This window comes from Dendropsophus ebraccatus, chromosome 1 (assembly GCF_027789765.1).
Source record: "Dendropsophus ebraccatus isolate aDenEbr1 chromosome 1, aDenEbr1.pat, whole genome shotgun sequence".
NCBI classification, from domain to species: Eukaryota; Metazoa; Chordata; class Amphibia; order Anura; family Hylidae; genus Dendropsophus; species Dendropsophus ebraccatus.
In genome coordinates, this window is record NC_091454.1 from 120,382,554 (window position 1) to 120,408,521 (window position 25,968).

At 42.5% G+C, this 25,968-nt stretch overlaps 2 protein-coding genes across 2 annotated transcripts in view; one reads left to right on the forward strand and one right to left on the reverse strand.

Moving 5' to 3' along the window:
- PSMC2 (proteasome 26S subunit, ATPase 2) overlaps positions 1-51 on the reverse strand; it is a 14,708-nt gene extending 14,657 nt beyond the window's left edge. The window contains exon 1 of the mRNA XM_069977888.1: positions 1-51. This exon is cut by the window's left edge and continues 157 nt beyond it. The gene's annotated coding sequence lies outside the window, so the exon portion shown is untranslated.
- An 8,671-nt stretch (positions 52-8,722) lies between these two features.
- DNAJC2 (DnaJ heat shock protein family (Hsp40) member C2) overlaps positions 8,723-25,968 on the forward strand; it is a 35,360-nt gene continuing 18,114 nt past the window's right edge. The window contains exons 1-9 of the mRNA XM_069977876.1: positions 8,723-9,250; positions 11,813-12,003; positions 12,302-12,377; positions 13,298-13,396; positions 18,258-18,399; positions 20,468-20,548; positions 21,751-21,816; positions 23,301-23,392; positions 23,976-24,097. Of these exons, the coding sequence (XP_069833977.1) occupies positions 9,193-9,250; positions 11,813-12,003; positions 12,302-12,377; positions 13,298-13,396; positions 18,258-18,399; positions 20,468-20,548; positions 21,751-21,816; positions 23,301-23,392; positions 23,976-24,097 (927 nt within the window). The 5' untranslated portion in view covers positions 8,723-9,192. The remainder of the gene's footprint in view (positions 9,251-11,812; positions 12,004-12,301; positions 12,378-13,297; positions 13,397-18,257; positions 18,400-20,467; positions 20,549-21,750; positions 21,817-23,300; positions 23,393-23,975; positions 24,098-25,968) is intronic.

The following is a 25,968-nucleotide window of genomic DNA, read 5'->3' on the forward strand; positions in this document are numbered from 1 at the left end:
GCCGGAACCGGAAACTACGCCAGGCCAATGCCGGCGGCCGCAGAAGCGACATCTAGTGATGGAGAGTAGGAAGTGCAGCAGGGAGAGGCGAGAAGCGTGGGTTCTGGGAGGACAGGGACAGTGGTGGGATATATGGAGACAAGAGAACAGAGTGTGGTGCAGCTCACAGTTATACGTAGTGTTACAGCACCGAGGTTACCTCATTCAAGGGTCAGGGGAGAGCAAAGGAAAATAATACTGGTCCTATAGCAGTCCCTGTGAAATCTCATAAGGAGCTCTTATATCAAAAAATAAATATTTAATATCCATATATCATAAACGAACATCATATTCGTCAGAGTATGGGACATCATAACAAGTGTCAGAGTATGGGACATCATAACAAGTGTCAGAGTATGGGACATCATAACAACTGTCAGAGTATGGAACGACATAACAAGTGTCAGAGTATGGGACATCATAACAAGTGTCAGAGTATGGGACATCATAACAAGTGTCAGAGTATGGAACGACATAACAAGTGTCAGAGTATGGAACGACATAACAAGTGTCAGAGTATGGAACGACATAACAAGTGTCAGAGTATGGGACATCATAACAAGTGTCAGAGTATGGAACGACATAACAAGTGTCAGAGTATGGGACATCATAACAAGTGTCAGAGTATGGAACGACATAAGTGTCAGAGTATGGGACATCATAACAAGTGTCAGAGTATGGGACACAATAATAACTGTCAGAGTATGGGACGACAACATTTATCAGAGTATGGGACATCATAACAAGTGTCAGAGTATGGAACGACATAACAAGTGTCAGAGTATGGGACATCATAACAAGTGTCAGAGTATGGAACGACATAACAAGTGTCAGAGTATGGGACATCATAACAAGTGTCAGAGTATGGAACGACATAACAAGTGTCAGAGTATGGGACATCATAACAAGTTTCAGAGTATGGGACATCATAATAACTGTCAGAGTATGGGACGACATAACATTTATCAGAGTATGGGACATCATAACAACTGTCATTGTATGGGACATCATAACAAGTGTCAGAGTATGGAACGACATAACAAGTGTCAGAGTATGGGACATCATAACAAGTATCAGAGTATGGGACATCATAACAACTGTCAGAGTATGGAACGACATAACAAGTGTCAGAGTATGGGACATCATAACAAGTGTCAGAGTATGGGACATCATAACAACTGTCAGAGTATGGGACGACATAACATTTATCAGAGTATGGGACATCATAACAACTGTCATTGTATGGGACATCATAACAAGTGTCAGAGTATGGGACATCATAACAAGTGTCAGAGTATGGGACATCATAACAACTGTCAGAGTATGGGACGACATAACATTGCACGGGAACCGGCCGGTGCTCAAGACCTGGAGGCCGGCCCGCCCGCCCCCAGTGGGAGGGAGTTCCCTCCCCTGTATGACGCAGCTCCATTAGAATGAACAGGAATTCCCTCCCACGGGGGGCGGGCGGGCCGACCTCCAGTGCTTGAGCACCGGCCGATTCCCTTGCATAGAACGGCGCCGTGCACGGGAACGGGGCCTCAGTCCTAAAAACGGACCGCGGCACCGGCTTCCCCGTGCCGGCGCCGTTCGATAGGTGGGTTCAGGTTAAAGAGGATGTACCTGGTGGTACATCCTCTTTTTAAAAAAGTAGAATTGAATTTTTATATGAAATTTACAAGTTTTGCTCATGAATATATATTATGAGCAACATTCTAATAGGACACTGGTCCTATTACATAAGGGTGGTCGGGGAATATATCAGTAATAGGACACTGGCCCTATTACATAAGGGTGGTCGGGGAATACATCAGTAATAGTACACTGGCCCTATTACATAAGGGTGGTCGGGGAATATATCAGTAATAGGACACTGGCCCTATTACATAAGGGTGGTCGGGGAATATATCAGTAATAGGACACTGGCCCTATTACATAAGGGTGGTCGGGGAATATATCAGTAATAGGACACTGGCCCTATTACATAAGGGTGGTCGGGGAATATATCAGTAATAGGACACTGGCCCTATTACATAAGAATGGTTGGGGAATATATCAGTAATAGGACACTGGCCATATTACATAAGGGTGGTCGGGGAAAAGTTGTTGGTCGCTATTTGGCAGTTTGTTTCTGAGCTGGAAGAGCCCATTGTGTGGGGGGAGATCGGTGCTGTTGTCTTCCTGGATGCTGGATGACTGTATATGAGCAGCAGTGTAATATAAAAAATATTCTGTGTAATATAGAGGAGGAGGAGAAGACATAAGTAGTGTAACAGTAAACTCTGTCCTCAGTGTGGTGTTTTCTCTCTGGGAGAAGATTGTGTGTTTTTCTTCAGTGTTCTATGGCTGCAGCTGTGTGTGTGTGTGCTATGGCTGCAGCAATCGGTGTGTGTGTGTGTGCACACTATGGCTGCAGCAGGCTGTGTGTGTGTGTGTGGTGTGCACTATGGCTGCAGCAAGCTGTGTGTGTGTGCTATGGCCGCAACAAACTGTGTGTGTGCTATGGCTGCAGCAGGCTGTGTGTGTGTGTGTGTGTGTGTGTGTGGTGTGCGCTATGGCTGCAGCAGGCTGTGTGGGTGTGCTATAGCTGCAGCAGGCTGTGTGGGTGTGTGTGTGCGTACGTGCTATTGCGTGCCCTTCTTTATCACTGTGTGACCTCTATATCACTATGTGTGACCCCTCTCTATATCACTATGTGTGACCCCTCTCTATATAACTATTTGTGACCCCCTGTATATCATTATGGCTGACCTCTATATTACAGGGATCTGGCATTGTTAGCAGTGTTTCTGTGTGTATGGTGAATATTAGTTAGAAACATAGAAGACTGTCAGCAGGAAAAGACCACCTGCTCCATCTAGTCTAGTTGTGAGTAGTTCAGCAAATTTAGACTGGTGCAAACTACCCACAGCAACCAATCACAGCTCAGCTTTAGGCAGTGCTGAAAGGAAAGCTGAGCTGTGATTGGTTGCTGTGGGCAGTTTGCATCAGTCTAAATTTTACACCCTTTGATAAATCTCCCCCATAGAGTCTGGAAACTGGCTGCATCCACTGCACACACAGGAGAAGCTGCTTTATATCTTTCCTTATTCCCTCAGAAGTCGCCCCAGGATCATGTAGGACATTAGGGAGAAGCTGCTGAGCCAGCGTGATAAATAACTTCCCTCCATTTATGAAGGAGCAGGAATCGGAGTCGGTTCTGATAAAATTCAGGAGTCGGAGTTGGAGTTGCAGTCGTTCCTGATAAAATTCAGGAGTCGGAGTTGGAGTCGAAGCTGCGGCTTACCGACTCCACAGCCCTGATTGTTATGATGTCCCATACTCTTTGACTATTGTTATGATGTCCCATACTCTTTGACTATTGTTATGATGTCCCATACTCTTTGACTATTGTTATGATGTCCCATACTCTTTGACTATTGTTATGATGTCCCATACTCTTTGACGATTGTGTTGATGTCCCATGCTCTTTGACCATTGATATGATGTCCCATGCTCTTTGACCATTGATATGATGTCCCATACTCTTTGACGATTGTGTTGATGTTCCATACTCTTTGACCATTGATATGATGTTCCATATTCTTTGATGATTGTTATGATGTTAGTTTGTCATATATGGATATTAAATGTTTATGTTTTGGTATAAGAACTCATTATCAGATTTCTGGAGATAGCCGCAGCAGTCCCTTAGGGTCCATTTACACAGAAAGATTATCTCACAGATTATCTGCCAAAGATTTGAAGCCAAAGCCAGGAATGGATTTGAAAAGAGGAGAAATCTCAGGCTTTTCTTTATGACCCGATCTCTGTTACAGTCTGTTTCTGGCTTTGGCTTCAAATCTTTGGCAAATAATTTGTCAGATAATCTTTCTGTGTAAATGGACCCTAATGGTGCGTTTACACAGAGAGATTTATCTGACAGATTTTTAAAGCCAAAGCCAGGAACAGACTATAAACAGGGTGCAGGTCATAAAGGAAAGACTGAGATTCCCTGTCTTTTCAAGTCCATTCCTGACTTTGGCTTCCAAAATTGGTCAGATAAATCTGCCTGTGTAAACGCACAATAAGTCTCTTAAATGAATGGCATTATGTGTGGTTTCCCCTGCTCCTTTTAAAAGCGGGACATGGTACCCCCATTCTAGTAATTGATGGGGTCCCAGTGATCAGACACTCATTAGGTGTAGGAGATACTGTATGATTATAGGAAGGATTAGATACAGCTGGGAGAACCGCTGGTCTGAGCTCTTCTCTCCCAGGCTGACAGCAGGTCCATCTTACTGCCGGAGCTCAGAAAAGACAGGGAGTAGAGTTGAGCAAGCTTGCCAACTGTTGGGGTTCAGCAACATTCTCTGAACCAAAACGCTCTGCATTTGCCTTCTGGTAGCTGAAAAAGTTGGATGAAGCCCTATGGAGTCCTGGAAAACATTGATACAGCTATAGGCCATGTTCACATTGCGTAAAACACCAGCTGTTCTGTGACCCGGCCGGGTTACAGAACGACCGGTGTAACTGAAGATCATCCCAGCCGGTACTGCAGTACTGACGGGATGATCTTCATTTCTGGTGAATTCGGATGCAGGCGCACCCATGTGCTCCTGCATTCCAATTCACCGATGTACACAATGGAGCATGTGGCCGGAGCCGCATGCTCCATTGTGTGAACTGACATGTTCTGTGAGGCCACTATTCAATAAATAGTGGCCACAGAAAACTGACATCAGTTTTTCGTGTAACTGGATGGATTCCCGGTCTGGAGTGTATACTATGTGTATACTATATGGGAGTCAGATGCTGAGCGTTCGGAAAACACTGCCAAACCTTTTGCAAGTTTTCTCAACACTAATGGAATGAAGTGCTCAGCCAAACATGTCTCAGGGATTTGCTAAACATTTTTTTTAATGACACTGACATTTTAAATATTATACCTTATTTAGAAGAGTAATGTCTTTCAGGACGACCATGCGATTAAAGCGCAGATTTCATAATAGGAGCCCACTGAACCTTAAGGATTGTTTGTGTGGAAGAATGTTTCAATGCAATATACAGTATGTTCATTTCCATATTAACTGTACATATATATCCTGTTTGTTTCAGGTCTCACAATTGTAGAAAATTTCATAGGTTTATTTCAAATATTTACAATCAAGTTTACATAAGACCTGTTCCTTCTTGGTCTGCCAAATAAAGGCCTTGTATACTCTATTTTATTAATTTGTTCATTAGTTTCAATTTTCATTCTTTTTAGTATGTCCTTACATCTGTCCTAGTAGGTTTTATGTCAGAGAGCAGAAAGCTGATAACAAGTGGTAATAAGTGCTCCTTGCATTGGCAGACCTTCTGAATATCCACTATATACATTTCCCCTGCAGTGAAGGTGTCTGTCAGAGCTTGGTTACTGAAGCTAGACCTAAGATTATGAGCCTATTGCAAAGACAGCTTTAAAGGGAGTCTGTCACTAGGTTTATGCTGCCTTAAAATAGGGCAGCATAAAGTGACAGAAATCCTGAACAGATCAGTGTATTACTTACATCATTCTGTTCAGCCATTCTCCTAATATGCAGGAAAATAGGATTCTTGCCGCACCCCTCCAGCTGCTGATTGACAGTTGACTATACACAGCATGGATAGATAACTGCCAATCAGCAGCTAGTTTTCTGCTTCTCATGAATATCCAGGACATGCACATAATGGAAAGGACTGCTTATTGTCCTTGTTATATAGAAGGATAACTCTGAATCAGCTGCACAAAACAATATGATACATCATTCTGTTCAGCTTCTCTGTCACTAGCTTATGGTATTCTTAGATAGGACAGCATAAAACCTACTGACCGAGTCTCTTTAACTGTTAAGGCCAGGTTCACACTACGTAAAAAACACAGGCATATTTCATTACACTGGCCGTAATTGCGCAATTACTGCCGGTGTTATGAAATACGGCCGTGTTTTTTTACATAGTGTGAACTTAGCCTAAAGGTGTTGCCTTCATGACAGCATGTCAGTACAGAAGCGTAAAGATTTAAAGTGTTCCAGAGCTTCTAGCATCATAATGATCAATGATGCCAGGACTTCCATATTCTGGTCCGTAGCATATCTTCCATGTACAGATTGTAAGGGTACGTTCACACTGCAAAATCTTCAAGCAGATTCCCCGGGTGGTCTCCACTTGAAGTCCCACCTGTTCTATAGACACAATATTTGCCAGTGGATTCCGCCATCCGGCCCAAGAATTGCCATGTCAAAAGTTTTCTATGATTAAGGTTGGTTAACACTGAGGAATCCGCGCAGAGAAGTTCCGGTGTATTCCATAACTCGTCCCCGCTCGCATCTCTGCCCATCCCATAAACTCCATTCTATGGTCTGGCGTGTTCCAATGTCTGCTAAAATAATTGACATGTCAATTCTTTCGGCAGAGAGCAGAATCTGCCCGACCATAGAATGGAGTTTATGGGATGGGCAGAGATGCGAGCGCGGATTCCTCAGTATGAACCTACCCTAATAGTGACACTTTAAAGTGAAATCACTGGTGTAAAGGCATAGATAAACCTGTCCCATTGTGTGTAGGGAACTATACAGTGTATTTTTCTGTCTAGCAATACGCATCTAGCCACAACCAAAAACAAGGGGCATATCTGTGATACCTTGAACCCTAATGTACCAGTTTCCCCTAGCCCTTTTTTCCATCTGTAATGTGAGTGATAATTTACTAGGATCATGGCACCCGATGCAGAGTGCTCGTTTAATGTAGTAAATCTATATCATAAAAATGAAAGTCTGTCTGTCTGTCCCATATAGACTTCCAAACGCCTGAACCATTTGACCCCAAATTTGGCACACAGATACATTGGGCGCCCGGGAAGGTTTTGGCGAAGGTCCCGTCCCCGCCAGATGTACAGGAGAGGAGGGGGAGGGGGAAGAGCGGCGCCCGGCGCTGCCCGGGTATGAGGTGTCAGTGTGTATAGAGGGTCCTGTATACCTGTAGTATAGAGTTGGTGGAGGTGCTGTATACCTGTAGTATAGAGTTGGTGGAGGTCTTGTATACCTGAAGTATATAGTTCGGGGGTCCTGTATACCTGTAGTGTATAGTTTGGGGTTCTGTATACCTGTAGTATAGAGTTGGTGGAGGTGCTGTGGCAGTGTTATCCAGTCACAGTATGGTGGTATTGGTCAGATCTGGTATGGCAGTGTTATCCAGTCACAGTATGGCGGTATTGGTCAGGTCTGGTATGGCAGTGTTATCCAGTCACAGTATGGCGGTATTGGTCAGGTCTGGTATCGCAGATTCATCCAGTCACAGTATGGCGGTATTGGTAAGGTCTGGTATAGTGGTGTTATCCAGTCACTGTATGGCGGTATTGGTCAGGTCTGGTATGGCGGTGTTATCCAGTCACAGTGTGTCGGTATTGGTCAGGTCTGGTATGGCGGGGTTATCCAGTCACAGTGTGTCGGTATTGGTCAGGTCTGGTATGGCGGTGTTATCCAGTCACAGTATGGCGGTATTGGTGAGGTCTGGTGTGGTGGTGTTATCCAGTCACAATATGGCGGTATTGGTCAGGTCTGGTATGGCGGTGTTATCCAATCACACTGTGGCGGTATTGGTCAGGTCTGATATGACAGTGTTATCCAGTCACAGTATGGTGGTATTGGTCAGGTCTGGTATGGCAGAGTTATCCAGTCACAGTTTGGTGGTATTGGTCAGGACTGGTATGGCGGTGTTATCCAGTCACAGTATGGCGGTATTGGTCAGGTCTGGTGTGGCGGGGTTATCCATTCACAGTATGGCGGCATTGGTCAGGTCTGGTATGGCGGTGTTATTCATTCACAGTATGGCGGTATTGGTCAGGTCTGGTATGGCAGTGTTATCCAGTCACAATGTGGCGGTATTGGTCAGGTCTGGTGTGGCGGTCTTATTTGGTATGGTATGACAGTGTTATCCAGTCACAGTATGGCGGTATTGGTCAGGTCTGGTATGACAGTGTTATCCAGTCACAGTATGGCGGTATTGGTCAGGTCTGGTATGGCAGTGTCATCCAGTCACAGTGTGTCGGTATTGGTCAGGTCTGGTATGGCAGTGTTATCCAGTCACAGTATGGTGGTATTGGTCAGGTCTGGTGTGGCGGTGTTATCCAGTCACAGTATGGCGGTATTGGTCAGGTCTGATATGACAGTGTTATCCAGTCACAGTATGGTGGTATTGGTCAGGTCTGGTGTGGCAGTGTTATCCAGTCACAGTATGGAGGTATTGGTCAGGTCTGGTGTGGCGTTGTTAAATGTGACGTGTGGAGCTATTACCTACCTATCCTGATGCTAATTGGTGAGTAAGGATGGGGCGTCCTCAGGTTTAGTGGTTAGGGCAGCAGCAGCTGGTAATACGGCCCTGTATACATGTACTGTATAGATGGAGTAGGGGGTCCTGTATACCTGTAGTGCCCTGTATATACATGTACTGTATGGATGGAGTAGGGGGTCCTGTATATACATGTACTGTATAGATGGAGTAGGGGGTCTACCAGTTATTACTGTGGATGTTGTGAGGCAGCTTCCCTAGCAACCATTGCTCCCTGTGAAAATGAAAGCAGTAATCCTATTGGTTGCTAAGGCTCCAACTGCCGTGTCTGCTGCAGCTAATTATGTCACCTGTGTTTGCAGTGAGGAGATTTTCCCATTCATCTCTATGGGGTGCCGCTCTTCCCCCTCCCCCTCCTCTCCTGTACATCTGACGGGGACAGGACCTTCGCTAAAACCTTCCCGGGTACCCAATGTATCTGTGGGCCAAATTTGGGGTCAAACGGTTCAGGCGTTTAGAAGTCTATACGGGACAGATAGACAGACAGACTTTCATTTTTATGATATAGATATAACAGAGGTTTTCTTGAAGATGAATGTGTTTAGTCCTTGCCTGTGAACATTACGTGGGATTCCCTATAGCTAACAACCCACAGTTGGATTCAAAGAAAAAACTGACCCGAACAGAAAAAGAGAGTACACTAAATTGGCGGCACCAAAGAGAGCGTCGCATTGCAGCTCGGACGGGATTCCGTGTGACACCCGTGACCTGGAAGTGTTCTGCGCTTCCTCCATGCGGCTTTGTGGGTGAGTGCCGGGCGCAGTAACGCAGTGTATCGTAGACTGTGCTCCTCAGGCCGCCACCATGCTGCTAGAAGCGCGGCCAGAGCTCAGCACGGCCATCATCCGGCCCCTCACTGCAGGTACGTCCGGGCCGCTTATGGCTTCTCCAGCGGGGACAGGGAACCTTATCGCGGGTGTGTAGTGGAGCAGGAGCCGCTCACGTATAGAGGCAGGGAGGCCGGCCGAGCTGTGGTGGGCGCTGAGAAACATGGCCATCGTGTGGTGATAGGGTTACATGAATGCTGGGGCTCCCTGCTTAGCACATCATCCAGCTCCTTGCTGTAGTCTCTGAGCAGCTGCTGTCTGGTGAATGAGACATGATGCCTGGCTATTAGTGAGTGTGTGAGGGCCCTGGTGTATGGAGGGATATGTGCTGACAGGTTATTGGAGGTTACTATCACAAGGTCAGACATTGTCAGCTAGTCTGGATCAATGGATAATGATAAGAAAGGAAGACCCCCACTCAGCACTGCATGAGGTCAGTGATGCTGTATACTGTGTGGCACAGCTGGGGCAGCTCCGGTTCTGAGAGGATTGCCTGGGGGTTTCAGACTCCATGTAATCACAGTTCATGGCATAGCACCTGTCCAGGTTGCGTGGAAAACCCCTTAAATTTGCCTGGACAACTTTTGTTCATTTGAGGGCTTTGTTCCCATGGCCCAATGAACCAAGTTGAGGTGTGTAATTTGGATTAGAAAATAGTACAGCATGCAGCCTAAAGGAACCATAATGAAATGGTACCAACAAAAAACAAAGTATTTGTACCTGTTCACACATATGATATATAGAATCTGAAATACACAAGTGAAAAAACCCTACACTATAGCTGTATACCCAGTACTGACCTCCAAGCTGACGTCCTATCCAGGTTGAGGTTAGTCAGGTAGCCCACTACCTGTATCCCCTCTGGGATTGTTTGAAAAGAAGCTAGCAATCCTCAATCCAAATGGTGGTGTGGCGACCGCCGAAGAGTTGCAGTCTGTTTGCTCCAATTCCAGTATCCTCTTCACTCCAGCCGGTGTTGCATGCGCTATCAGCAATTCTGGTGCTGTTTTTTCTAAAAATGTTTACATGTGTTGTGGGATATAATTGCAGTGATAGAGTTTTATAGATTGGGTCGTAATGGACGTGGCGATATAGACATGTATAGGTCTTGTGTTTTTTAAGCGTTTTACATAACAGTTTATTATATGTGGGGAATGTAATGCATTTTTATTATTGGTGAGGTTTTTTTTAATGTTTTATTTTACTTTTCTTTTTACTTTTACACTATTGTACATTTCTTTACACTAGTGTATACTAATCAGTGATCTGCTGATCACTGATACAATTCACTGCACTACTACTGTAGTGCAATGTACTAAATAGCAGTCTACACAGCCATGTAGAGGCATATACATGTAATCCTGGAGGCCTTTACAAGGGCACCAGGATGACCATGGAGACGATCAGGAGTCCAGACCTCACCACAGGACTTCTCAATCACATGAGTATACCCACATGTCCACCGGAACCCGTTACATGCTGCTGTCATAATTTGACAGCGGTATTTAATGGGTTAATTCTCTGTTACAGGGGGAGATCAGCTCTCATACTGACAGCTGATCCCCTGCGATGCTGGCACAGGAGCACGGCAGAGCCTTCCGATGCATACGCCATAAAAAGGCATGTGTACCAGAATAAAGCCCATTAGGCACTGCGCTGAAAAAGCGTATTGGTGGTCACTAAGGGGCTAAGTCATGTGGTTTATCTGATTTAATAAAAAACTAAGATGGAAGCAGTTCGACTGGTTGCTATGGAAACAGAGACTTGTTTTTATTTAAACAGAATATAAAGCTGTGCCCCATTGATTCTAGTGATGGCAGAATCATGTTTTCTCAGTTCTGATTAATTTTCAGATTTTTGTCTCACAGTTTGATAACACTGGGCCGTGGCGTATGTATGTGAGGCCTCTTCTCTGAAGGGGACAAAGTAGACTAAGCCAATTCAAATATAGCAGATACGTGTTTGGCAGTATACAGAACTTTGACAAGGCAGAAAGAAGTAGTAATGTGACTATAGCCTAATAGATTTGTTGTTTTACATCAATCTGGGCTCTCAGTAAATGCTTACCTCTCTGTACTCCCCTGGTGTCCTGTATGCAGTGTCTCCAGTGTCCCCTGCTCACTGCAGACACTTCACTGGCTAAATGGACTTGTCTTAGTAGTGACAACAACTTAGTAGTGAGTCCTGCCTCAGTCAGTGATTGGCTGAGCGGGTTGTCACCCCTGAGGCAAGCCTGTCTTGTAAGTAAATCGTCTGCAGTCAATGGGGGGTGTAGTAGACACCAGGGGAGTGCGGAGAGGTAAGCATAGGATGTTTATTATTTCTATATGACAACAACTATAAAGGAAATATTTTCTAACACCAGATAACCCCTTTAAAGTGGAATTGATATATTCTTCTCTGCTCTGTGTTTCCGAAGTCTCTTATGTTTTATTTGTACAACAACTAAAAAGAATTGTCACACAGACAGAGCCAATATAACCTACTTCTTTCTTGTGCTATAGTGTTTATTATAGAATGTCTGTGCTGTTCACCCATTCCTACTATCACTCATTTGAATGTACATGTCCTTTCTTTTTTTTTCTGTGTTATATCAGCTTCGTTGCTGTGCCAGGTTGAACCAGTGGGACGATGGTTTGAAGCTTTCATTAAACGCAGGAATAGAAATGTGTCAGCCTCATTCCAGGAGCTGGAGGATGAGAAGGAGACCTCTGAAGAGTCCGAGGATGAAGAGTTTCAGCTAGAGGAATTTGCACTTTTGAAAACCCTTGATCCTAAGGACTGGAAGGTTAGTATTTGTGACTTATGTAAAGAATTTATGTACCATTGCATAATGAAAATCATAGCTGTCATTAATAAAAACTTTTGGTATGCCACAGAGACATTTTAAGTTTTGATTGTACCATTGAAGTAAATACCAGAAAATTCTCTAAATTTATACACCACTGTGCCTATAGATTTTAATGATCTAACGTATGTCAACAGGGTGTTTTTTTTTTTTTTTGGGGGGGGGGGGATATGTTGGAAATAAGCAGCTCCACCTTTATTTCAGTCGGTAAATGTGTGTGTTTTTTTTTTGTTTTAAGAACCAGGATCATTACGCAGTTCTTGGACTGAAGAACCTGCGGTACAAGGCTACACAGAAACAGATTAAAGCAGCTCGTAAGTAAAAATTAAATAACTGCTACTTTTTGCATGAATAATTACATAAGTCTTAATGGAGGCTCTTTAGGTTCAGATCCAATATAAGCAAGGCTGTGGAGTCGGTAAGCCACAGCTCCGCCGCAGAGGTTACTGCTGCACTACTTATGTCTTCTCCTCCTCCATATTACACAGGATACTTTCATATTACACTGCTGCTCATATACAGTCATCCAGGAAAAAAACAGCACAGATCTCCCTCCACACAATGGATTCTTCCAGCTCAGAAACAAACTGCCAAATAGTGACCGACAATTTTTCCCTGACCACCTATTAGAGCCAGTGCTTTATTACTGATATATGGAGGAAAGGTCCTTAGAATGATAGAAGTATATGTTGATGAGTAACATTTACAAAATTCCTATAAAAATTTAATTATAAAATTTTTAAAGATTTTTTTTTATTTTTTTTTTAAAGATGGACTTAATTTTTTACTTATTACGGGAAATGCACATAAAGTGCTTTCCCCTGCACTTACTACTGCATCAAGGCTTCACTTCCTGGATAAAATGCTGATGTCACGACCCGACGCCCAGAGCTGTGCGGACTGCTACTGGAGAGGATGATGGCAGGAAGATGCTCAGTGTCCCTCCAGTGCCCTGTGTCCCTCAGTGTCCTCCTGCCATCATCCTCTCCAGCAGCCACAGTCCGCACAGCTCTGGGAGTCGGGTCGTGACATCACCATCTTATCCAGGAAGTGAAGCCTTGATGCAGTAGTAAGTGCAGGGAAAAAAGCACTTTATGTGCATTTCCCGTAATAAGTGTATATTGGTGATTTGTATAACACTTGGGGGGGGGGGGGGGGGGGCGGCAATACAATACTTTAGATACAAATTTTCTCTGGATTTTTTCCTTAACTGCTATTTATTATTTGTGTCCAGATAAAGCAATGGTTTTGAAACACCACCCTGACAAGAGAAAAGCAGCAGGAGAACAAATTGTTGAAGGGGATAATGACTATTTCACATGTATTACTAAAGGTAAGCTTTCCATAAAGTAAATACTAAGAAGCTTTAAAGGATATGGATACTTCTGACATAAAAAATAATTATTTTTGCATGTGGTAGTACGTGTATACTTTCTTCCCTATTTATACACATCTATGCACTGTATATACCACCACTCTCATCTGCTATCTGACACTGATGAGAGCTAAGTCAGGAGCAGCATGAAGCACAACCAGCTATGTTGAAGGAGGGGGAAAAAATGAATAATTTCACTTTTATTTTTCACCTTTAGGCCATGTATAACAATGGCCACTTTTTTTTTTATGTTCATCTGGCTGATATGCTGCATTATCGACTGAATTAACATTATTTTAAAATCATTGAAATCCAGCCCCTGTATGGGTGTGCCTGGAAATCAAGTAACCATTGATTCTCAGTCACACTATGGCCGACATGACTGCCACAAAGTATGTGAACTGTCAACTATTTGCAGCTACTGTTTCCAAACAACGGCCACAGATTGACATGTCAATTATTTTTACAGCCGTAGCGAACATTGGTCGTTGTTCAATACAGTGGAAACAACAGCCACCGTTTGTATTGATTTCGATGCTGTTTGTTATTTAATGACAAGAACGGCCATTGTTATATTTGCTAACAGTGGCTGTTCTTGTCGTAAAAAATATGTAGTGTGAACATAGCCTTAATGTCACCTATAATCTGTACAATTCAATTGAAAAACAAACTGAAATCTTTTAGTGTAGAACATAAAAATAAAGAACTAAAATAATGTGGTTGGATAAATATGCACACATTAAAGAGAACCACTCCTGGCCTTTTTGTTTTGCCAAATACATGCAGGGTCCATGAAATAACAATCAAGGATCACCTACTTTAATAGGTCTGTGTTGTGCCGTCCCTCTTTTATTCTTATTAGAGTCAGTAATCAACTGGGTTATACTAATTAGAATGTGTCCCTACACTGTCTGGCACTGATTCGATATGTAAGACTGTGTAAGGACACACTCCCAGGTAATAACATCTAGTTGGTTATTGAGTTATACATTACTAATGAGAATAACAGAGGAATTGTGCATTACAGAGCTGCTGTTTTATGGAGAATACAAGGATTTACTAAAACAGAAAGGTCAGGGATAGTGACTGGTACTCTTTAAATAAAAACTTTGTTGAAATACCTTTTGGGGTAGGAGTCTGTCTATGCTTATCTAGACTTGCCAATTTATGCCCACACTTCTTTAAAAAAGTGCTCCAGATCTTTCTGCAAGGGTATCTCCTGTGTACCATCCCGTGATCTGCAATTGGATTCTGGGCTTTGTCTGGGCCAGTGAAAAAAATGAAGCCATTACTTTGTTGATGTCTAGGGATGCTTTGGGTCATTGTCACGCTTAACCCCTTAACACCCAATAACTGATATATATACGTCATGAGTGGTTGCACTTTCCCACATCATGACGGAAATATACGCCATAATGATCGCGGTGTACTTCTCAGTGTACACAGGCAATTGCAGCAGGAGTTCAGATGTCATAGACAGCAGAGCATGGTGTCAGACTGGAGAGAATACACCACTTCCTGCAGGATATACAGCAGCTAATAAGTACTGGAAAACTTGAGATTTTTAAATAGAAGTAAATTACAAATCTGTATAACTTTTTGACACCAGTTGGTCTTAAAGCGACTCTGTACCCACAATCTGACCTACCCAAACCACTTGTACCTTCGGATAGCTTCTTTTAATCAAAGATCTGTCCTGCGGTCCGTTTTGGCGGGTGATGCAGTTATTGTCCTAAAAAAATACTTTTTAAACTTGAAGCCCGTGCCAAACTGGAGTATCTGTGCCCTAACTTTGCACAACCTCTCCGTCCCTCCTCCCCACTCTCCTCATCATTAGGAATGCTCCAGGCAGATTGCCTCCTATTCCCCACCTGTAGCAGGATCGTTAAGGACCTGTGCAATGTTCAGCATGGAGAAAATGTTTCAGTGGCATTCCTAATGTTAAGGAGGGTGGGGAGGAGGGACGAAGGGGTGGTGCAAAGTTAGGGCACAGATACTCCTGTTTGGCACGGGGATTCAAGTTTAAAAGTATTTTTTTAGGACAATAACTTCATCACCTGCAGAATGGACCACAGTACAGATCTTGGATTAAAAGCAGCTATCCGAAGGTACAAGTGGTTTGGGGGGGGGGGGGGGGGGGTCAGATTGTGGTGGTTCAGTGATTTAAATTGGTTCCTCACAATGAGATGCAGAGAGACGATGCGCTGTCAGTACAGCCCCTGCCATGCCTCCCAGGGCTGCCTAACTGAATCGAGCTGAATCAATTGAGTCTTAAGTTAATGCATCAATGCAGTTTATAAGTGGTTATTGAGATCAATGCAGCAATCAAGTTATTGCTTATATTCTTTCAATGACATTATTTTTATAGCTACGGATCTGTTTAAAGGGGTTATCTAGTGCTACAAAAACATGGCCACTTTCTTTCAGAGACAACACAACTCTTGTCCTCAGTTCAGGTGCGGTTTGCAATTAAGCTCCATTCACTTCAATGGAACTGAGCAGCAAAACCCCGCCCAAGCTGGAGACAAGAGTCGTGTTGTCTCTGAAAGAAAGTGGCCATGGTTTTGTAGCGCTGGATAATCCCTTTAAGGGCTCCTATTTTGCACCATGATGTGTAGTTACTAGAGATGAGCGAACCTTGAGCATGCTCGAGTCCATCTGAACCCAAACTTCCAGAAGTCAATTAGCGGTGGCTGCTGAAGTTGGATAAAGCCCTAAGGCTATGTGGATAACATGGATATAGTCATTGGCTGTATCCATGTTTTCCAGACAACCTTAGAGCTTTATCCAAGTTCAGCAGCCCCCGCTGATCAAATGCCAAAAGTTTGGGATTGACTCGAACACGAATCCGCTTCGCTCATCTCTAGTACTTACATAGATAGTAGTATGGTTGAAAAAAGACACATGTCCATCAAGTAGTTTTTTGATCACTGACTCTATTAACTGTACAGGATCATACATTTTTTTTAATAATTTGGAACATTCCGCCTGTTGTGATACCAAATATTATTATTTTTTTTTTTTTTTTTTTTTTTTTTATACGAAGAAATATATGGGAAGGGGGTAATTTCCCCATAGGGAACTTTTGTAAGAAATCATTAGATTGCACGGAAGGTAAGTATAGACCACCTGGCTGCAGAAGCAATCAATTGGGCCCCCGCAATCACTTTGTATCGGACAATTGATAGATGATGATCCTGTCATTTAAATGCTGTGATGGCTATTGGTCACAGCTTTTGAATGATTAAATGACCGACCCCAATGGGATTGCTGGTTTTAGTCATTAGCAGCCTGTGTCTGCTGCACATAGCAGCATACACCCACTGAGTAAGGGGTGGGCTTAGTTCCTGAGCTCCCTCCATATACCCCTTTTTTAACGTGGAGAATTCGGGAGGAGGTTAAAGGGGGATTTCACCCCCCCCCCCCCAAAAAAAAATAAAAAATAAATTATATATATATATATATATATATATATATATATATATATTTTATTTTTATTTTTTTTGCTTTAATAAATATCTTATCTTTGTAAAATCAACTTATTATGGCTTTTGTACCATTTTGCTGCTTTTAGGTGTGCTCACCCCCTTTGGATGCATAAAATCATCTAAACTGAGTCCTCTCCGACACTGCTCCCTCGTTCTGCCCCTCACTCTGTGTTGGGGATTACGTGTCCTCCGGCTCTTCAATGGGCTGGGTTAGTGTTTCTAACTCTGCCTACTAAAGAGAGAGAGAACATGTGAACCAATAAGAGCGCCTTCCTTCCTCCATTGAAGTGTCATTATGCTGTGCCCCCTATGTCTTCCTAGGAGAAGCTGCAGCAGAGGGAGATGTTGACAAAGTTCATAGCTATCCTGCGGCGCTTGCTACTCCAGCCAAGGCCCAGATCACTCACCACCTGCACGGCCTGCTGAAGGATAGATATAAATTTTGTGAACATCTCCTTCTGCTGCAGCTAGGCTGCAAGCCGGGGACTATAGTGTGGGTGGTCCCAAGGAGCAGAGAATCTGCTCTCCTATGTATTGCCCATTGTGTCCCCTTTCCCCTCCGTCTCCAAACCCCGTTACCATTCCCTCCTCCCATGTCTGTGTATGGATGATGCCGGAGCAGCTCTCCATCCTCCTTACAGGGGATCAGCCTCCTCTGGATCCGGTCTTCTCACACCTTTGCCCCAGATAGAGTTGCCATGGTCAGTGACTACTCACACGGTGTCCTCTTGTTCCATGTTCTTTTACCCACCCACTTGAGCCACAGTAGCCTACTGCTGCAGATGTCTCCCTCAGTCTCCCTGTGATTCCTCCGGTGTTGCCTTCGCTGCTGCAGATCAGTCTCGGGGATACCCCGGACCCGCTCCCCAGCCCCCCCCCCCCTTGCTGCGGATTATGTTCCTTCTCTGTATGTTGTCCAGTCTCCCTGATCACTGTGTGCATTTTCTAAGACTGATCAGCAGCAGCTGAGGCGACACCAGACAAGGAGAGGACACCGTACGGGCAGTCACTGACCATGGAAGCCAGGCCAGCTCTATCCATTGAAGGTGCGAGCAGACAGGATCTGGGGGAGGGTTATCCCGTGTTCCGCAGCTCCTGAAATTTTTTCCATCTTTGTTCCTACTCAAAATAAGACTTTTTTGTTTGCTAAGCATAAAGTATGCAGTTCAACATATACTAACTAAAAAAGATGTAAGTAGTCATGGCTAAAATCTTCTTTGTTATGTTTTGTTTCATATTTCATCATTATTTATGGGAATACAGTTGTCATAATCTTTAGATGTAAGTAACATTTGTATTTTTAACCATTTTGTGCTTGTGTGGTGTTTTAGCATATGAAATCTTATCTGATCCTGTGAAAAGAAGAGCCTTCAACAGTGTCGATCCCACCTTTGATAATTCTGTCCCATCAAAAAGTGAGGGAAAAGACAACTTCTTTGAAGTATTTTCTTCGGTGTTTGAGAGAAATAGCAGGTAAGAAATGTATAACTAAATTTGTTCAGCAGAACCCATAGAGCATGTTCACTTGGGCAGAAACTGCATGGCTTTTGATGAGTAAACTGATTTCTACATCAGAAACCATCTCCTATTGATTTCAATGGGAGACATGGTATCATTTGGAAAATGCAGCAATCAATAGTACAGGCGATTTTAAAAAACTTTGTAATTGGGTTTATTAGCCGAAAAATGCATTTTTATCACGAAAAAGCAGTTTAAAGCTCTCCCCCCGCCTTCGTCATTGTGTATGGAGAGGGGAGGGGTGGAGGGAGATGAGGCACCAAAACAGGACAACAAAGAGTTAATTTACAGCTACATCACCGGCTATCTCCTCTGACAGTCAGCTCTGACCTCTGAATACAGCTTTCATGGAGCTCCCGGCTGTGTAATCCTTCGTTCTCTGCTGCCAACTCATCTCCCTCCTCCTCCTCCCCCTCCCCTTTCTATAGAACAGACAGGGTTGTGTCTGATGCAACAAGTCACAATTTTCTGATATTTTGCAGTAAATGGAAGAGAGAAGAGGGGGGGGCCTGGAAAAGTCTTTTTGAATGCAGATAATGGCATATTTGCCTAAGAAACCCAATTACAAAGTTTCTTAAAAGCGCTTTTTTAGCTTAGCAGTCGGCTTATCAGCTGGTTGTCTTTGAACTCTGTGCCGCTCCCAGGACTGGATCCAGCATTTCCAGGCACCTGGAGCGTAGCAGTTTAAAAGCAGCCCGCTGATTAGCCGACTGCTGAGCTAACAAAGCGATTTGCTTCGTTAACACTGTAAATTTGCTTGTCTCTAGAAGAAACGACACCTGGGCATACTGGAGCTGATTATTTGACTGCTTGAATGTTTATAATTTGAAATCTGAAGTGCATTAAAATGTCACGGTCACATCTCTACGAGGCTTTAGAGTAGAAAGATTGCAGCCTCGGATAACTACAATAAAGTCATGGATAGTCTTAAAATTTAGTAAATAATGGCTGTTAAAGATTACCTGTCATTATGAATCTTCACCAGATCAGCGTACAGTCGCTCCTGCTTTTAGAAGATCAGGTAACTATGGATAGAGTGATTCCAGATGAGTTCCTTGCACAAGCCCTATTCTATATTAATAGAGCTCATGAATGGAACTCACCTAGTGTGGTCGTATTTATAGTTTTCCAGTCTTTCAGTGTCTGCCAGAAAGAGGCTTTTCTTTCTGGTTGTTTTCTCTACTTTTGGCTTCCAGAAAGGGTTCTGAGCAGAGTTCACCCTCTATCATCTCTATATAGGGCATATATGTGAATAAGGGGCTGTCCAGTTGATACCATCTGTTTAAGGCATGTTTATAAATATTTTGTATAAAATTCTCTTTCTCCAGTCATATTATTCTGGGACACAGGAAACAATGGGTATAGGCTGCTGCCATTAGGAGGCGCTGACACTAGATGTAAAAAAAAAAGTGACTGTCCCTCAGGAGGATATACAGTACCTCCCCACTGTCACAGAGCTAGTCAGTTTTATCTGTAAGTAGTAGGCAGATACTGGTCTGCTTCAGACTAGAGATGAGTGAACATTGGCATTTGCATAAATTTGAACAATCAGCGATTGAATCCCGCTGCCTGGATAAGTACGTTCATCTCTACTCCAGACCAGTTTCTTTCTTATGTGTTTATAGTCAGTTAGGTTTTTTTGTTTCTGTCCTAGGTCCATGGATTCAGGGCACAGTGGGTAATATACACCCACTCTGATCCCTCTGTATGTTGTTAGAGCACAGCCCACAAAAGAGATGGGCCTGCAATGTTATACCAGCCAACGTGTTTGCCCCCACAGGCCAAGTTACGTCACCCGCCGCTGCTGTGAACAGGCATGTAGGTGATTAGCTCAGTGCCAGTGGGTATATTCTGTTCAGGAGGAATGACTTCCTTTTTTAACTTAGTGTCAGCAGCCTATAGCCATGGTTTCCTGTGTCCCCCAATAAAGCCTATGAGAGAGAGATTTTACAGTCAGTTTCCTCTTTTTGTTGCACAGTTTATAAAATGATAAAAAATAGTAATAAATGCTTTTCCATTCCAGGTGGTCAAACAAGAAAAATGTTCCAAAACTTGGCAACATGGATACTTCCATTGAAGATGTAGATGCATTTTATTCTTTTTGGTATGTTTTCAGATGTAAACTATGTTCTTGAGTGCAGTAGAACCTCATTACATGTTGGGTATATTGTACATTCTTTCTCAAAGCGTACCTGTAGCTTTGGAAAACTTTTCAGGATGAGCTGTTGTGTGTACATGTGTAGCACAGTTTTTGTGGCCATTATATAAAGCTTGTATATGACATTTTTCTTTAGAGGTCTACTCTGCATGCTTCATCTCTTATTTCCCTGAGCTAGTGGGTGGAGTCTAGCCTCTATGATTGTTCCCATTAACAGCAGACACACAGAAGGGGGGATCCTGCACCTCTATATCTCTATACTGCACTGTAGGCAGCAGCAGCATAAACAACATAATGGAAATCTAAGGGGGCATTTACACAGATTTTCCATTGCAATTACTGAAGCCAAAGCCATGAACAGAAATAAATAGAGAATAGGTCATAAAGGAAAGATTGACATTTCTCCTCTTTTCAAATCCATCCATGGCTCTGTTTACACCAGCCAGGGTTAAAGATAGAAATCACAACAAGCTGCTGCTATATCTGCCTCTATCCAGTAACACCCCGTTCCTTCCCTCTCTATAGATTTAAATAGCAACATATAAGCTGAACCCTCAGTGAGCTGTTTAGTTTATTGAGACTGGGTTCAGATGTTCAAATGGTGCAGTTTTACACTGTGCTTTGGTCAAGGGGGAAAAAACATTATTTAAAGTGACTGTACCACCAGGCCCAGGCTGAAGCACTGGAGGCGGGCTGACCCACCCTTAGTGGGAGGAGACCCCAGCCCCTCCATGATAGGGTTCCATTGATTCTAATGAAGTCATGTCATGGAGGGGGTGGGGTTTTATCCCACTGGGGGGTGGGTCGGCCCGCCTCCAGTGCTTCAGCCTGGGCCTGGTGGTACAGTCACTTTAAATACATTCTTTTGTACCAAGAAAACGGCAGGTTTGAGAAACTTTCACTGGCAGCATACCTGTCGTACTGTACCTGCATGGCAAGACCATGTCACCAGTAAAAACGCATGCTGTGTTTTCTGTGACCTTCAAAAAGTGAGAACTGTAGTGGAGAAAGTATCAGTTTTCTCTAATATGCTACAAAGTTTGCTTGCACTACTGGATTATGCAAAGTTTGTTAAACTGACAGTGCCCATTTTATTACTATGTACTCTCTTTACCGATTCAGTCATTTTTTTCATTGATTTATGCCAGGTACAATTTTGATTCTTGGAGAGAATTTTCTTACTTGGATGAAGAAGAAAAAGAAAAGGCTGAATGGTAAGCATTATTTAAATTCCACATATCTACCATCCTGGGATGCCAGGTTAGAGAGAGATTAAAATAATCTCTGGGAATATGCAAAGTTTTCAATTAAAATTAGTTTCACATATGCCAATTTTACACACATCTTATATTAAGAATATGATTTTAAAGGAAGACTTCAGAGAATTTTTTTTGGCAGAAAGGTATACAGATTTGTAAATTACTTATGCTCAGACATTTCACCCCTCCAAATACATTATGAACTGCTGTATGTCCTGCAGGAAGTGGTGTATTCTTTCCAATCTGACACAGTGCTCTGCCGTCACCTCCTGTCTAACACAGTATCGGTCCAGAACAGGAGAGCTTTTCTGTTTCAATCTTTTTATTTAATTTTCATATAATATCAGAATTACATCATATTAAAGTTGCATCAAAGATATTTGAGCTATATCATAGACAAAACAAGTCAGAAACAATGTTTATAGAATAGCAGAAGATCTATATATCTAAAACACTGTTCATCTGCATAGAACATAGTAATCATCAAAGTAAAAAGAAAACAATAATAAGAAAAAGAACGTAACAGGCACTAATCTTGTCTAACAATGTATAAAGAATGAAAATGATTAAAATTGTATAGTATGGGCTGAGAGTCCATACATGCCATATTTTTTGGAAGGATGTAATAGAGTTTTGCCCATATGCTATGGCTTCTTCGTACTTGTAGGTATTAATAGTCTGGGTAACTTCTGTTATATTGGGAGTATTATGTGATTTCCAATACCTCGTTAATATTCGTTTAGCAATTGTTACCATCTTACATAGCAATATACAGTGAATTGGTAAAATTTTGGGGATATCTAATAACAGTAACCCTAACTGAGGAGTTAGGGGGTTATGGAATTGAAAACCTCATCTATTAAAGCAGAGATCTCCTTCCAGTATCTTCCGGGCTATTGGACATAAAATGTGTAGTACTGAACCTTTACCAGTACAATTACGCCAGTACAACATTTAGGCTGTTATATATATTTTCTGTAATCTAATCGGCGTGATGTACCATTGCAATCTAGAAGAGGTTTTCTATAGGGATTTGCTACTGCTTTGGACAGTTCCTGTCCCAGACAGAGGTGGCAGCAGAGAGCACCTTGTCAGACTGGAAATAATACACCACTTCCTGCAGGACATACAGCAGCTGATAAGTACTGGAATACTTGAGCTCTTTAAATAAAAGTAATTTTTCACTTTCTTACACCAGTTGATTTAAAAACATTTTTTTACCCTCCAGAATACCCATTAAGATGTCTTAATACACAGTAGGCATCAGCAGTTTAATCTTCAATGGTAAACAGAAGAACAATCAAGCATCAGAAAAATCACCTAGCGTACTCATTTTCATTATGTGAATGAATGTGCCTAAGAACAAATATAGGAACAAATAATGCAAAAGTCCAGTACCTCTTTGTATCTCAATTTGTTGTCTCTATATTTGTTGTCAGCCGTGATGAGAGGAGGTGGATTGAAAAACAGAACCGAGCAGCTCGAGCCCAGAGGAAAAAAGAAGAAATGAATAGGATAAGAACATTGGTTGGTATGTGTGATTTGTTTCTGATGCAAGCACTTTCAGTCTCTAAACACTCCTCTACTCGTGAGCTTTCAGAAGTATTAGCTTATACTTACTAATTGAGGATACTTCAGTTTTTTTGTCTTTTAGAAAAACACTTTTGACATGTCAGACATTCACACATATTGTGTGAATGGCCCCTAAGAGGTTGCATAAGTGTATTGGCATGGTGAATGAGGATAGGCAGCTTTCAAATATTGTCTGGCGCTTCTCTGCCCAGTATAAACCCCACTTGGTCATTACCCACTAAACTAGGGAGAAAGTTATTTAGCCTGGCAGTGAGGATAGATATAAAAAAAGTGTCAAAATTAATTAATAAAATTGTTTGATAATTGGAGGAAGCAAGTGGGTCCTTATGTGGTTTGGGGATAACTACAATCATAGCATTAATGAATTCAGGTGGCATAGTTTTGGCCAAAGCAGGTCATTACAATAATGAGGCCATGTCTTCTTCCTAGTTTATTCTAATCAGTAATAGACTAGGTGATAGTCTACTTAAATTACTTTTTTAAAACAGATTTTTATTTTAAATGTTCTATTTTTTTTCTAGACAATGCATATAGCAGTGACCCCAGAATTAAGAAGTTCAAAGAGGAAGAGAAAGCTAGAAAAGAAGCAGAAAAGAAAGCCAAGGCAGATGCAAGGAGAAAAGAACAAGAAGAAAAAGAAAAGGTGTGTGGGGTGTAAAATTAAGAAGAAAAAAAATGCTATGTGATATGCCTAAACTCCAATTTATCCAGTTCTTTTTAATTGGAAAAAGGAACAAAGGTGGTATAAGCATACATTGCCAGTTCTTATGAAAGTGAGAAAATAACAGAGTTAATAGATGCATAAGTATACAATGACCGTACAAATGGGTGGGAACATATAAAAACAAAATTAGGGTCCTGCATAGTGGTACAACTGAGGGAAGTGAAGATGCAAAAATCACATATTGCCAATGACCAAGGTGTCCTCATTCTGTGCTCTGAGTGCTTTCTGCTCATACTCTAAGTAATCTGGCAGGGCATCCCTGATCATTATAAACCAATTGTTCGTAAGGCATATTGGTATTCAATAAGGTTTTCTATTTAGAGACCGTAGGGGGACAGGAATCCAATGTAGCTATACATATGCTTAAATAGAGGTATGTTAGTTAAAGTGAGACCCATTAACAGATATTGAAAATTGACCACAACCATATTAAGAGGGCCAGCATCATACATTTGTACAGGTCAGAGTGGCATAGCTCCCACATATGTATACTGTCTAACGACTGTATAGACAGTAGTTAGTAAGCAAAGAGAAGCACAGTATTACAGAGTCCAGTTAGTTTTCAGTCAGCACAGGGTGTTCTGTTTCCTCAGTGAGGAGAGTGGTGTCTGCACATCAGCTTTAGCAGGTGATGTGAAAAAGATTGCCATCCACAACGAGTAGTCTAGCTGAGTATGCCATGGAGCAGGATTTTACCAGTAAAAAGTAAGAGAAGTCTGGGAACAGCGACTCCCCCAGCATTGAAGGAGAAATTGTGAGCGAGTACTAACTGGAGAATTAGGTTTCAGTCGTTAGGGTATGTTCACACTGTGCAAATACGGCGGAATCCCCCCCTGCTCAGCGTCCCGTTGTGAGTGAATGAGAGGGCGAGCGCTCCTCCGCTGCTGCTGCTCTCTTCTCAAAGAAGTGACATGTCACTTCTTTAAGCGGAGAGCGGCTGCGGAGGAGCGTGCGCTCTCCCATAGATGGGCTATGGGACACGGAGACAGACGAGATTCCGCCTGTTTTACTTGGTGTGAACATACCCTTACAGTTTTAAATGCATTCCAGAAGTGGTCTCTAGAGCCCCCAGTGGTGGAGGTTTAGCAAGGACTTGGTGGGCAAAAGAGGAGGAGAGCAGCCTGAGAAACTGCTCTTGGAATCATCTTTCTAACAAATGCTACAAGTGACCTTGTGAATTCTGATTTAAATATTTTTCTAGCACAGCTGGTTTTTGCGGTTGTATGCATTCTGGTGGGAGAGCTCCAGCTGGTTTCGCAGCAAGCTGACGTCGTCAGGGATAGGGTAAAGGGTTTTAGATGTCTTCCAGTGTGGAGATCCTGCCTTACACCTGTATGATTCATTTACAGTAAGGAGACTAGAAATATGGGTTCAGGGCAAGAGCTAGAAATAGTGTGACCTCTCATCTCCCTGTTAAAGCCACACCCCCAAATAAAGGTGAAATTTAACACCGTTGCCCATTGATTAGCACTGATGTGCTAGGGTACTTCAGCCCAGAGTGTATAAGTGAGCTCTGTGAGTGATGGCAATCACTGTAAAATCTGTTATGTAAGCATAAGTATGTTCAAAAGGTTTATGTACTTTGAACAGATGTATCTATGCACAAATCATTGTGGTCTTTACCTGGATTATAACTGAAAATATGCTTTCATACTAATTTAAATGGTCATAAAAAAAAACTAACATCAAACGATCTGATTAGTAGGGGTCTTACTGATCAGAAGAAGAGCAGGGAGTGGCACCCAATCAAAAGTTGTTGTTTTTTTTTTTTGTTGTTTTTTAAATAATGG